A 15,050-nucleotide genomic window follows, 5' to 3' on the forward strand; every position below is an offset into this window, starting at 1 on the left:
ACTATTTTATTCATGCGTCATTTCAAAGACCCTGCATCTTCACTCTGGGCAATTCGCCGCATAACAATACTTAGAGTCACATCGAAAGTATCTACTGATTTTTCCTTGGGCATTCCTGGGATTCACTCACCCGTTATTAGTATCCCAATTTTGTCTACTATTGATATAACTGGACTTGCTGTACCTGCTTTCATCACCAATCTGGCTGTCTTTAATCCTTCCATCATATCGACGCCAGCGTCTGGTCTCTTGAAAATTTTGAAACCTGGTCTGGTGCCTACATTTAGTATCTGGAATACTTCGAAGCCTGCTAACCATCGAATCTTCTATTCTTTGTGTCACAGCGAAAGGCTCCATTTGTTCCATGATGGCTGAAGGGAATGACTGTTTCCCCAGGAATTTTTTTTTAAGGCAGCAGATATTTGACCCACATTCTTCTTTTCTAAAAACTGGACGCCAGTTAGGACCAGTTGCCTGTCCATGTGAGACACCTTAGCACAATCTAGTAATTTAAACGCTAGTACTTATCCAGGGATTCCCAAATTGAACTTTGTGAACCTTTTGTACAGTTTGTTAAAGTCCACGATATACTCTTCCATTGAATGACCGTCCATTTTCTGAAATCTTTCAAATGCTGACCAAGCCTCATAGGCACTTAACAGGTCATTTTTTTGTAGATTTAATCCAGAAATGCTATTAGAAAGGTAAAACCTTCATCATTATCCAAAAGATCTGCATCTATTTCAGAAAATACCTTACTTCTGATTGTACTTCATTCAGGAAGTGACAACGCCAATGCCATGCCTTGTTTTCTCTGTGGCAGAGTAGTAACCCATGTCCACATATCAACCTCATTCTTCCACTGGTCATACGGTTCAAACTCCGAGAACATCGGAGGGAAATCATACCTTGTCGCTTTAAACTTGATTTCTTCCATTTTCCACAATGGCCACTAGGCTTTCAAGATAAAAATCATAGTTTCCAACCTCCACCTTTAGGCAACCATCCTCTGCTACCATGTAATAACTGGATAGCCCGTGAAGGACAGAATACTAGAATCTGGTCTTCAGTTGCTTCCAAGCCTTTATTCACACCACTCAACATTACACACCCTCCTATCAATGGATGCAAGAGAGTCCCCAATTGATACCCACCACCTGAGTACAATTAACACTAATTGATATAAATTAGATACAATTAACATGTAGGACTTGAGGAGGTTACAGAGATAGAGAGGGGAGAGGCCATGGAGGAATTTGAAAACAAGGATGAGAATTTTAAGATCTCGGCGTTGCCAGACTGGGAGCCAATGCAGGGCAGCAAGCACAGGGTGATAGGTAAACGGGAGTTAGGATACGGGCAGAGGAGTTTTGGATGAGCTCAAGTTTATGGAGGGTGGAAGATGAGAAGTCGGCCAGGAGAGCGTTGGAATGGTCAAGTCTAGAGGTAACAAAGGCATGGATGAGGGTTTCAGCAGCAGATGAGCTGAGTCAGGGGTCGAGATGCAAGATGTTACAGAGGTGGAAGTAGGCAGACTTGGTGATGGAAAGGATGTGGGATCAGAAGCTCAGCTCAGGGTCAAATAGGATGCCACAGTTGTGAGCAGTCTGGTTCAGCCTCAGACAGTGGCTAGGGAACGGAGTTTGTGGCTGGGACATAAGACAATGGTTTCAGTCTTCCCAAGCTCCACCACCTAGAAGGATAAGGGCAGCAGGTGCATGGGAACACCATCATCTCCAAGTCATACACCAACCTGACTTGGACATATATTGTCGTTCCTTCATTGTCGCTGGGTCAAAATCCTGGAACTCCCTACCCAACAGCATTGTGGGAGTACCTTCATCACACGGACTGCAGTAGTTCAGAAGGCCTACCACCACCCTCTCAAGGGCAACTAAAGATGAACAATAAATACCAGTCTGGTCAGCAACACCTACATCCTGCAGAATTATAATTTTTTTAAAAATGTGAAGTGCTTTGGGATGGTTCTGGGAGATGTGATAAGGGGCTACATAAGTGTAAGTTGTGATTAGTAAAAATAAAGAGAAGTTAAAGGATAAAAAGACGACAGAAATACAAATGGTTAGAGTAGTGAAGGAAACTAGAGCCTGAAGAGAAGGCAGATAAAAGAAATAAATATTTTATTGTTTACTAAGTTAGTCAGCTTTGTAAAATATATAACACATTTCATCAATATTACAGTATGCTAGCGGACATCATGTCATATTGCTTACGTTGAGCTGGAGGACAGGCTGCTTTCTATAGCCTCAAACATGTTTTTAAAAAAGCAACCATGACAAAGGTTTCCAGTATACCAAGGTTAAATAAATACACAAGCAGACTACCCCCCTCCTTCCGCGGCTTAGGTCACAGGTCACATGAATCACATAGCATAGAAGTTGCAGCTGAGGCCAATAGAAGCACCAGACAAGCAACTTTTTCCTAAATGAGTTCAGACAATGGAAGAACAATGAAACACCGAAAAATGCAAAAAAAAAACAAATAAATAGTAAAGAAACATGGTAATAGGGAATGAGTGTGCATGCACAGACTCTGTGGTTGAAAACCACACAAGAGCAATCTAGCGCTACAGTGGGGAAAAAGGCGCAAAAATTATGAAATACAAGAAAAAACAAACATACTGTGGGAAAATTGATACAACAAAAACATTTTTTAAAGGCCCCACAGATAATGGGGCATAATCGTACATGCATAGACTGCAGGATTGGAGTCAGTGCATTCATAATAGAGCAGAGTTCAAGATTTTAAAAATAGGTTAAAAAGCTGAATAGAAGAAACTATAATAGAGGTAAAACGTAAAACCGTAGCTCCCGGTTTAGAATAGGGACCTGTGTTGGTACACGGAAATTGCTGGATTGATTTCAAACATACAAGTGACACTGTATGGCTAGGTTTACTGATTTTCTTGTGAATTATGTCTTTTTTATGTGATTATGTTCAAAACCTTATTTTTAGTACTATACCCTTGAGTTACTGACAAAACAAGATGGTGGCCAAAACCATTTTCATAAAATATTTTGTGAGATTCCATCAGTTCCTCCTCGTCAGTTGTTCTATTGGTAGGTGTTTGCTGACCGCTGGTTCTTGATTGTAATTTTCATATCTGCTTACTACTTTTTCATTAGTAGGTTCCCTACTTGTTCAGTTATGATTTGTTATTTTCTTTATGAATGACATTTGAGCCAATCAGATTCAAGTGTATGTGGGATACTTTCAAGTGTGGCAGAAATGTGACACTTTGAGATGTTTGCAATTTATTAGAGGCAAGACATTCAATTATACAGATTACAATAATAAAGCTACTAACATTTCACGATCACATTTTTTTTAAAGTTGGCCCAGTGAGGCAGATTTCCCTGGAAATGGTAAGGCTGTAACATTGTTTCTTTTTTTCCCACTGTTGCACAAAGACAGACTTCCATTTATTTAGTGTCTTTCACATCCTCAGGATGCCCCAAAGTATTTCACAGCTAATGAAGTACTTCTGAAGTGTAGACACTGTTCTTAAGGCAAATGCAGCAGCCAATTTGCACACAGGAAGGTCCCATAAACATCAAATGAGATAAATGACCAATTAATCTGTTTTTGATTATGTGGGTTGAGGTTTAAATGTTTGCCAAGATACCAGAATAACTCCCCTGGGCTTCTTAGAAAAATGTAATGTAATCTTTTACATTCACCTGAACTTTTACATTCACTCCGTTTAACGTCTTATCCAAAATTATTCTTCCTTCTCTTCCATGCCTAGCGGCGCATGAAGCAACCCATTTCTTACACTGTTTTTTACAACCAGAAGATTGCTCTGGGTTATTTCCATAACAAAAACCTTTCTTACGTGGACAGGTTGTTAGCCTGACTCACAACTCCCTATCAAGAAACCCAGCCAGGCGTAACGGGAGGTCACCACTGCACTCCTTTCAAACACGAGTATCCCACTGGATGTCAACCCAGTATTCAGAGACTGGTACTCCCATCTCCATTCGCCAGGACTCATCCGAAATTGAGAGAAGTAAATTAATTAAGTGAAAAATCTTTTCCATTTAAATATCAAGCACAACTAGTAATACTGTTTGCAACTTTGTATTATTAAAATAATTTCAAATGTATAGTTCCGATACAAGTTGTACACTGCTTGCAATCATGCAAAGAGCTCTTGACTGGGTGCAGGCGATGTAATGTAAAAGGAGTCTGAAGTAGTTCAAATCAAATTTAGCCTCCACATTATTCTAAGCAGGTACAGGTCTTTGTGGTATATCGTCCTAACATTCATTAGGTAAGTACTAGCATTTACGATGATTAATTTCCACTTTTCTCCTGAAGGTATTGATTCATATTCAGGTATGGTTCAATTATCCCAATATAGACTGGGATAACAATGGTGTAAAGGGCAAAGAGCGAGAGTGATTCCTGAAATGTATACAAGAGAACTTTCTTGATTAGTGTGTTTCCAACCTAACGAGGGAGGAAGCAGTGCTGGATCTAATTCTGGTAAATTAAGTGGGGCAAGTGGAGCATGTTGCAGTGGGGGGGGGAGCATTTGGGAAATAGAGATCATAATATCATTACGTTTAGAATAATTATGGAAAAGGACAAGGAACAATCAAGCATAAAAATACTTAACTGGAGGAAGGCTAATTTCAGTGAGTTTGAAAGGGATCCTGCCCTGGTGGATTGGAATCAAAAATTGGGAGGCAAAGCAGTAACTCAACAATGGGAGGCCTTCAAGGAGATGATTCAGGTTTAGTGTAGACACATTCCCATGAGGGGTAAAGGAAGGACATCCAAAGCTAAAGCACCCTGGATGACTAATGATAGAGATTGAAATGAAACAGAAAAAGGAGGCTTATGACAAATGTGTAAAGTTCATAATACCATAGCGAACCAAGCTAAATACACAAGTACAGTGGAGATCTAAAAAAGAGAATAAGAGGGGCAAAGAGAGGGTGTGAGAATAGATTAGTGACTAACATAAAAGACTTTTGGGTTCCCTTTTATAAACATAAATAGTAAAAGGGTAGTCAAAGGAAAGGTGGGGTCGATTAAGGACAAAAAAGATCATCTTGTGGAGGTAGAGGGTATAACTGAGGTATTAAATGAATACTTTGAATACTTTGCTTCAGTCTTCACTAGAGAAGAGGATGCTGCAAATGTAACAGTAAAGGAGGACGTAGTAGCGATATTGGATAGGATAAAGATAGATAAAGAGGAGGCACTTAAAAGATTGGCAGTAGAAAAGTAGAAACGTAACCTGTTCCACGTGGGATGCATCCTAAGTTACTGAGGGAACTAAGAGTAGAAATTGAAAAGGCTCTGGCCACAATCTTCCAATCCTCCTTAGATATGGGGATGGTGCCAGAAGATTGGAGGATTGCAAATATTACACCCCTGTTCAAAAAAAGGGGAGTGGGGAAAAAAACAGCAATTATAAGCCAGTCAGCCTAACGTCGGTGGTGGGGAAACTTTTAGAGACAATAATCCGGGATAAAATTAATTTGCACTTGGAAAAGTATGGGCTAATAAATGAAAATCAGCATGGATTTGTTAAAGGAAAATCATGTTTGGCTTACTTGATTGAGTTCTTTGATGAAGTAGAGAGGATTGATGAGGGTAGTGCGGTTGATGTTGCGAATATGGACTTTCAAAAGACATTTGATGAAGTGCCACATGATAGATTTGCTAGTAAAATTAAAACCCATGGGATTAAAGGGACAGTGGCAGAATGAACTCAAAAATTGGCTAAGGGAAAGAAAGCAGAGAGTAGTGGTGACAGTTGTTTTTCAGACTGGAGGGAAGTATACGGTGGTGTTTTGCAGGGGTCGGTATTAGGACCACTGCTCTTTTTGATGTATATTAATGACCTGGACTTGGGTATACAGGGCATAATTTCAAAGTTTGCAGATGACATGAAACTCGGGAATGTAGTAAACAAAGTGGAGGATAGTAACAGACTTCAGGAAGACACATGGTAGATGAAATTTAACACAGAAGTGTGAAGTGATACATTTTGGTAGGAAGAATGAGGAGAGGCAATATAAATTAAATGGTACGATTTTAAGGGGGGTACAGGAACAGAGATACCTGGGGGTTAATGTACACAAATCTTTGAAAGTGGCAGGACAAGTTAAGAAGGCTGTTAAAAAAGTGCATAGGATCCTGGGCTTTATTAATAGAAGCATAAAGTACAAAAGCGAGGAAGTTTTGCTAAACCTTTATAAAACACTGGTTAGGCCTCAGCTGGAGTATTGTGTCCAATTTTGGGCACCACACCTTAGGAAAGTGCAGAAGAAATTTACTAAAACGGTACCAGAGATGAGAGACTTCAGTTACGTGGAGAGACTGGAGTAGCAGGGGTAGTTCTGTCGAAAACTTAATTACCCCTTATATACAATGCATTAACTCCAAACACTTATTTTCAGACAAGTAAGAATTTTAATTAAAAGAAACTTGAGCTCAAGGGAAGATCTGCTCTGACAATGGTCAGAACTACCACTTCTCTGAACAAAGGACACAGTTCACATTTATACAGTTCAATCAGCAATATCTGTCTATCATAGAATATGGGCGTACATGTACATTCCCTATTAGTTCAAGTGGTTAGTCAATCAAGTAGGGAGCCTGCCTCCTCTGGACATCCATAGCTCATTCCTGTTTTGGCACGTAGGCCTCACAGGCCCGAGAACACCACCTCCCTAAATTACAAAGCTGGTTAATCAGTAGGGCTTAGGTCAGAATCAAGGCCACATGGCCTCTCAAGAAACTGTATTCTCATTATATTATAAGCTAGCAATTACCCTTATCTGGAGGGGGGAGGGGGGGGGGGGGGGAGGCCAGATAGTACCAAGCACTTGGACAGCCAACTTAATTATCAACGTACCAAGGACAATTGTGTCTTTCTGTGTGTGTGTGTGTGAAATTGTAACTACCCTATGTATGGGAGTCAAGGAGTTAACATTGGTCAAATACCCATCATGCTTTTCTCTTTTTATGGTCAAGTAACTGTTCACGTATTTCTACATTAATGTGGTCTTTATGGTTTTCCACATTTCTCCTTAGAACAGAGAAGGTTAAGGGGAGATTTGATGGAGGTGTTCACAATCATGAATGGCTTTGATAGAGTAAATATGGAGAAACGTTTCCAATGATAGATGGGTCAGTAACCAGGGCCCACAGATTTAAGGTGACTGGCAAAAGAACCAGAGAGTTATTATGATCTGGAATGTACTACCTGAAATGGTGGTGGAAGCAGATTCAATAATAACTTTCAAAAGGGAACTGAATAAATACTTGAAAGGAAAAAAATTACAGGGCTATGGGGAAAGAGCAAGGGAGTAGGACTAATTGGACAGCTCTTTCAAAGAGCTGGCACAGGCACGTTGGGCCGAATGGCCTCCTTCTGTGCTGTAACATACTAAGATACTAAGGGTATCAAACAGTCCTCAGATATGGTTCCATGTGTGCCAAACTGTCAGGCATGTATGAGTGTTTCAATGGCAGATAGGCCAAGGCAGGCAATGTTTAAGAGCTGGAAGTCGGCAATCTTTGTGATAGAGAGGACATGGGGTCGGAAGCTCAGCATCAAATGGCCATGAATTATCAAATATTCTTGCTGAGATTTTGCTGTGCTTAACCAAATTTGTATCCACTCTTGCAGCAATATCTATAGCATGCTTACAACTGGTGAATATATATTTTTTCCAGATATACATGGTATAAAATGAATGGATCAGGTAAATGACATGCAGTGCATATACATCAGCTTTAAATTTAAGTGCATTTGCTGCATACATGCAAACACCAAAAAAAGTGAACCTAGTTGGGGCTTCTATTTAATCACCTGGTCATCACTTGCTAAAGGGTATATCTGAGAAGTGGCACTTTCAGCAGCGCAGTAAAAAAATTACTATCAGGACTGTCAACAAATCCAGTCAGGACACTATCATTTTTGCTGCTTTAAATTCAATCGTTTCAATAATCTAACACAATATTAAATTGCCACAATAATTAGCAAAATTCTCCCTACAAAATCATAAGATTGTACAATCTAATTTAGTAACTATTCAGAGCTATCATACTGAAACCCTATTTCCAAAAATCAGTATTAAAAAAAACAAAAATATTATATGGCCAGTAACACGGTATACAAGAGGTAAAATTACCCAAATTACAGACCGATGTCAATCCCAACTATAACAATGTTCATTCGGAAAAATTAATGCTGAATAATTTTAAACACTTCAACATGTATTCGTCTCGTCAGATACGAACAGAAACGGTTGTGTGAAGTATGTTTGACACCTCTCTAGGAATTGAACGAAGCAACTGGCACGTTTGCGTCTATTTTAAAACAAACATTTAATTTTTTTTTTTGTAAAATGAAATATAGAAATGATGACAGCCGAGCGCCGAATGAAGAGCTGAGCCAGTCTTCAGTCACTCCCTTACCAGACTTCGGTGGGTATCTGTAGGCCGAGTTCGCCTGGATGTCGATATCCTCAACTCCTGCGATTCTCCTGCTTAACACCGAGCCCATGTTTTTCTTCCCCCCCTTTTAAGTGAACAATGCACCACAACCAGGCAGCTTACGATCCCCCCTTCGCACCGCGGGCTAAAGGCGGCGGCGATACAGCAGCCCCTGCGACACCAGCGACAAATGGATCCGTTTAAAGCTCACGGGTGAACGGCGAAGGAAATTGTTGTCTTCAGATTTTTTTTTAAAAATAGACCCTATTTGAATCTTAATAAAACTGACATTGAAAAAAAACACGAGGGACGCTATCCAGGGGGTATTTTTCGCTCTTCAAACACACAAAAAGAAACCGTGAAACAAAGACTAATTCATATGTCAGTCGTTGGAGAAACACGGACGAAAAAAACACCAACAAAAGAACATTTTTTGTTCCGTCATAAAACCGTCGTAAACTTTCCCTCCCGGAAGTTATTGAGCTGCGCTGGGCGCGCGGTGGATTGCGGGAGGTGTAGTTCTGAGGCGCGGTTGGTGGGCGGTGTTCGTGCGGGGGAAAGACTACAGTTCCCAGCGTGCACCGTCGAACCCTCACGTTCTGCGCCTGTCTCACAGACCTGGCAAGTTCGACGAGGAGCTGTGTTTCCAGGGAACGCGTTCGGATCCGTTGCAGAAGGCCGCCCGCTTTTATTTTGTGGGCGGGAGGATTGTTTGTTACGCGTCAATTTTTCTTCCCCCACCATTGTATTGACTCTGCTGGGATATGGTTCCGTGGGTGCCATCACTCCTATGCGAGCCTTAATTGTGTGTGTGTGTGTTGCTTGGCATTTCAGATTTCCAGTATCCGCAGTATTTTGCTTTTGCTTTGCAGAAGAGATTTACTAGAATGGTATCAGGGATGAGGGACTTCAGTAATGAGAAGAAGCTGGGGTTGTTCTCCTTAGAGCAGAGGTGGCTAACAGGAGGTTTGATGGAGTTGTTCAAAATCGTGAACGGTTTTGAAAGAATAAATAAGGAAAAACTGTTTGCAGTGGCAGAAGGGTCGGTAACCAGGGGTCACTGATTTATGTTGATTGGCAAAAGAACCAGAGGCGACATGAGGAAACATTTTTTTACGCAGCGAGTTGCGCTGTCTGAACGGGTGGAGGAAACAGATTCAATAGTAAGTTTTAAAAAGAAATTCGAAAAATACTTGAAAGGAAAAATATTACAGGGCTATGGGGAAAGAGCAGGGGAGTGGGACTAATTGGATGGGCCAAATGGCCTCCTCCTGTGTTGTACCATACTATGGTACTATGAAGGACCTCCGACCCAGGCCGCAGATGTTACAAGCAGCCTGGGTATCGGTGAAGTGGCTCAAATTCACATTTAATGCCACTGTACAATGCAACACTCTCCACCTCAGATCCCCAGTGGTGCAGGGAAGGATCCCCGCATTTCTTTTTCCTTTTTGTTGTTATTTACATGTTAAGGATTCATTGTTTATATTTGTGTTAAGAAAAAGTTACTTTTAAAATAACACACAAATAACAAAATCTTGCTGAAACAAATATAACATGCTGCAGCACAACCTTTCCTAAAGATCAGTTAAGTAACTAAAATTAAGTTTTCAGCTTAAATTTAGTCCCTTGGTGTTTCTTGCACTTATCCTACCTGAAAATAATACCATAGAACTTTACAGCACAGAAAGAGATCATTTGCCCCATCGTATCTGTGCTGACTCTGCTGGATCAATTCAAAACTAATCCCACTGCCCTGTTCCTCTCCAGAGCCCTGAATTTTCCTGTTTCATATATTTATATCCATTTTTTCCTTAAACAATAGTGGTCTCTGCCTCAACTATTCCATGTGGCATAGTATTCCATTCTGCAACAAATTTCTGCAACGGAAATTTCTCTTTATTCTTTTCGCTTACTCCCCTATTGGTAATTTCATCACAGACTCCTCAACCAGAGGAAATAGTCTTTCCCTATTCATCCTTTTCTCAGAGTGTGACCAACTAGTGGAAGAGGATGCTGGAGGAAGTAGAAAAGACTGATTCATTACTGTCCTTCAAGACGATACTAGATGGATTTCTGAAAATCAAGGTCATATATAGAAGTTACATAAATTATTCCTGAATAATAATTAGCAGGCCTAAAATAGTTGAAGATTAATTTTTGACTGAGGACTCCAAAATTGGCTACAGACCTCTTTTGTTTATCCCAGAAGATGAGGAGGGAATTGTTGGTGCTAACAGACGAAATCAGCCAATGGATAGGATAAGCATGTATAGGCCTGATGGCCTTCCAATGGATACGTAAAAACATTAAGATAAACAAACCTTTCATGATTTTAAAAGATTTTATTAAATCTCCTTTTAGCCGTCTTTCCATCAGTGGAAATAGTCCCAGTTTCTCCTCAGCCTAGGCTCAGTGGTGGCACTCTCGCCACTGAGTCAGGAGGTTGCAGGTTCAAGTTCCAGTCCAGAGACTTGAGCATAAAATCTAGGCTGACATTCCAGAGCTGCACTGTCGGAGGTGCCATCTTTCAGATGAGACATGAAACCGAGGCCCCTTCTGGCCTCTCAGGTGGACGTAAAAGATCCTATGGCACTATTTCGAAGGTGAGCAAGAGAGTTCTCACTGGTGTCTTGGCTGATATTTATCCCTTAACCAACATCACTAAAACAGATTATCTGGTCATTTATCTCATTGCCGTTTGTGGGACCTTGCTGTGCACAAATTGGCTGTCACGTTTCCTACATTACATCAGTGACTACACTTCAAAAGTACTTAATTGGCTGTAAAGGCCTTTGGGACTTCCTGAGGTCATAAAAGTCAAAGTTGCCATATAAATGCAAGTCTTTCTTGCATTTGTTTCAAGTTTGATAATGTTCCTGTGAAGCGCCTTGGTGAAAGGCGCTATATAAATGCAAGTTGTTGTTGTTTTTTGTTTCATGACTATAGTTTTTTGTCCCTGGTACCGTTTTATGCTCTCTATGACTTAAGGTGAACATGATAATGTTTTTAAATTTCATTTCTTGTAGATGGATGGAAATTTTGTCAGTGTATGTATGACTTATGGCCATTGGACAATGGAAATTGAAATCATGGACTGCAAATACAGAGCTGCCAAGTACCAAAATTGACTTTGCTCAATTTTATTGAATGCTTTAGGAAAGTAATAAAATAACTTTTCAGGTGCATTTTATTCATTTTGCGATGAAATAGTGGTTGAAACAGCTCATTTAATAAAGCCAAAAATATTTTTTATTCTTTCACCTTCAATCAATGGTGTAGCCAAAAAAGACTTCAAAGATGTGATTTTTCTTTAACAGTATGCAAATCACTACATCAACTTGGCATCATACCTAAACGAATGTCCTATTCTACTCACCAATGCTCCCAGATCTTTGACTACATCTCTTCATCAAGAAGTACACATATATCACACATTGACTATTCAAGGACAGGAATTTGTGATTATGAGACCATGTGCTGTATTGTTCAATACCTATCAATTTACACACCTTTCAACAGGTCTGACTCTCATCCATTACATAAAATTTACAGCACAGAAACAGGCCATTCGGCCCAACTGGTCAATGCCGATGTTTATGCTCCACGAGCCTCCTCCCACCTTACTTCATCAAACCCTATCAGCATGTCCTTTGATTCCTTTCTCCTTCACATACTTATCTAGTTTCCCCTTAAATGCATCTATGGTTTTCACCTCAACAACTCCATGTGATACAGTAGCAAATTCCACATTCTAACCACTCTCTGGGTAAAGAGATTTCTCCTGAATTCTTTATTGGATTTATGTCCCCTAGTTTTCGACTCCCCCACAAGTGGAAACATCTTCTCTACATCTACCCTATCAAACCCCTTCATAATTTTAAAGACCTCTATTAGGTCATCCCTCAGCCTCCTCTTCTAGAGAAAAGAGCCCCAGCCTGTTCAGTCTTTCCTGATGGTTATACCCTCTTAGTTCTGGTACCATCCTTGTATCATCCTCAAGAGTTATTGAGATAACTCTTGATGAACAAAGAAGGAGCAACAGGAGCCACAGCTATCTGTAATAATACTATTTTATAATTCAAGAACAGGACTGATGGCAGTAATATGACTGGCAGTAATATGACTGGAAATTAAAGTTTCTATCATGCAAAAAAACAGGATTTTTCTTCTAAGTTTATTAGATCCTCAAAATCTATGAGACTCAAAAAAAAATCTGTCCTTAAATTACATTGTGCAAATAATAGCATACAAAAGTAATGGATTTGTGTGAAATGCCTTTGTGCTCTGGTAGAGGCATTAGATGATTTACAGTATTAAGCATTAATGTGCTAATATTGACACAATGTAATTTCAAAGTCTATGCGATTTTACAGGTCTGCTGTGCCTCACGCATGTACTGATAGAAAAAAACAATTACATCAAGAGAACCAAATAGGATCTGCATAATTACAACATATTTCACCCTCCATTAATGGCCAAATATCAATGCAACTTGATATTTAGCCATTAACAGCCGGTGAATTGTTCAGGACATTCCTGTGCACTTCTCAGCAGATTTTGCAAGTTGCCAAAGTGCAGATCACTTGTTCCCTTTTTCAGGTAAGTAATTACATGTGGTCTACCACTTCATTGTTTTTGCATTTTTTCCTAATGGTTTCATTTAACTCTGGGAAATATATAGGAAAAATACCTGTACCAACCCCCCACACATACAAAATTTAGGGGGTTACAGAAAAATAAAATCTGCGATGCAAAGGATAAATCTAATTGAAATCTGGATGTATAAATCACATAATTACTATATTTATTGCTCAGAAATACTCAGACCTGGACTGACACAATAAAATGCAGTTCTATAATTTATTCCTATTTTCAGCCTTCACAGTTATCCACTCTTCTCAACAACAGATATCTGTCCTATAAGCCCATATGATCTAATCTTTTACAATAACGTTTTGTGCCATGTTTTGTTGAAGGTTTTTTGGAAATCTAGGTACTGAACATCTCAGAGTTAATTTCTCTTAAACTGCAAGCAAAATTTTCCAAACAAATTTGTTTTTAACTTAAATTTATTCTTATCTAGAATTATCTTGTATTATGGGGAGGTAATGAAGCAATAAATATTAGTAAGTAAAAGCTCATGGTTTGTTAGCGCCTGAAACGTAATTTCTAATTCAGAGCTTTAGGTCTCTAAATATGTGTGGATTGATCATTTTAAACTTAATCATGTAACAATACGTGTTATTCTTACAATAAATATTAAGTGGAAAACTACATTGAATTTGTTTATAAACTTTTTTTATAGTTTTACTCTCATATTAACAGCCCATACTTGTGACTACCAATGAATGGCATTGCAAGCCTTCCACTATTACTCTCTATAACAATCAAATATCCAACTGCAGTTAATAACTTGAAACATGTACAATAATTCCAAAATTCAAACTTTCCAATAACAAACTGGAATCTAATTTGCTTCAATCGCTCCTGTACTTTTAAAAAAAAATCTGCTTCCTTTTTGTTTTTACATTCACATGACATTGAAAGAAAATTATTTTTCAAATGTAACAGTATGCTCGGGCTGAGGGCCATACGAATGTGCATGTGTGTATTTCTTTGATCAGTTTCCAGTTAATTTCGAAGATGATATATTTTGACTGTTTTTCCCAAGCAATTCGGTCCCGCTGCCCTTCCTTTTTGAATTTGCAATGCCAGTGTATAGTGCTATAAACGGGCAGTGGGTATTCTCCATTAGCACCGGCATTAGTTATTATAGATCTCTCTGAGTTTATGCGTTCTTGTCAAATTCATGCAATTCCATGATGTCTGCGTTACAGTGAAGGCGACTAATGGCTATTTAAAAGCAAGTGACAATACAATTCCAAAAAAAAACATTAGGCCAGCGGGCCTAATGTTTTTTTTCAATTCCAACACAGCTATGCTGCTGCTTTACAGAGGACTCGGAATAGGATAGACAGTAAGGTCAAAGAAATTATATTCAGAGAAAGTTTTAAACTAAGCTGATTTAGTCCCTGCAGCGTGATGTAAAAATGAGCTGATCAGTATGGTCAAAAGCAGCAAGAGTTTGTATCTCGAGGTCGTAAAAGCCTCCACGCTTGTTTACAAAATTCGTGAGGAAGATGAGCGTACAATTAAGAGACTTTTTAATACAGATATTTTTTGAATCTGCTTAAGGTTTGACCACATTGACTTATCATAACGATGCACAAAAACCAGTCCAATTACAACAGTGCACGCACGTTACTGTACCACTCCCTGGTTTACACAGTTAACATCCACCCTACACATTAACCGCATGCATCAGGTCATGTGCCCGCTGCCTTTGATAAAAATAACACGGCCCTTTGCGCGTCACTCCAGACAGCTCCGCCCCGCGCGATCCTCATTGGTGCAGCCTCGGTGTTTACCTTTTTCGGTGAAGCCCAACATTCTAAGGCTGCCTTTTATGGTCAGATACTAACACAAGTCAGCTTCCTATTGGTTACGCGTTTCTGCCAATCAACCGACGTCATCCCATTTCTGGTCGGGAATGCCGCAAAGAGGCG

At 39.5% G+C, this 15,050-nt stretch overlaps 1 protein-coding gene across 4 annotated transcripts in view; it reads right to left on the reverse strand.

The window, feature by feature from the left end:
* The window catches only part of LOC137340590 (E3 ubiquitin-protein ligase MGRN1-like), a 186,157-nt gene extending 177,216 nt beyond the window's left edge, over window positions 1-8,941 (reverse strand). For all 4 annotated transcript variants that reach the window (XM_068003141.1, XM_068003142.1, XM_068003140.1 and 1 more), the window contains exon 1: window positions 8,464-8,941. In XM_068003141.1, coding sequence (XP_067859242.1) covers window positions 8,464-8,551 — 88 coding nt within the window. In that variant the 5' untranslated portion in view covers window positions 8,552-8,941. The remainder of the gene's footprint in view (window positions 1-8,463) is intronic.
* Between the last annotated feature and the right edge of the window lie 6,109 nt (window positions 8,942-15,050).

The sequence above is a fragment of the Heptranchias perlo genome, chromosome 22 (genome assembly GCF_035084215.1).
Source record: "Heptranchias perlo isolate sHepPer1 chromosome 22, sHepPer1.hap1, whole genome shotgun sequence".
In the NCBI taxonomy this organism is placed as follows: domain Eukaryota; kingdom Metazoa; phylum Chordata; class Chondrichthyes; order Hexanchiformes; family Hexanchidae; genus Heptranchias; species Heptranchias perlo.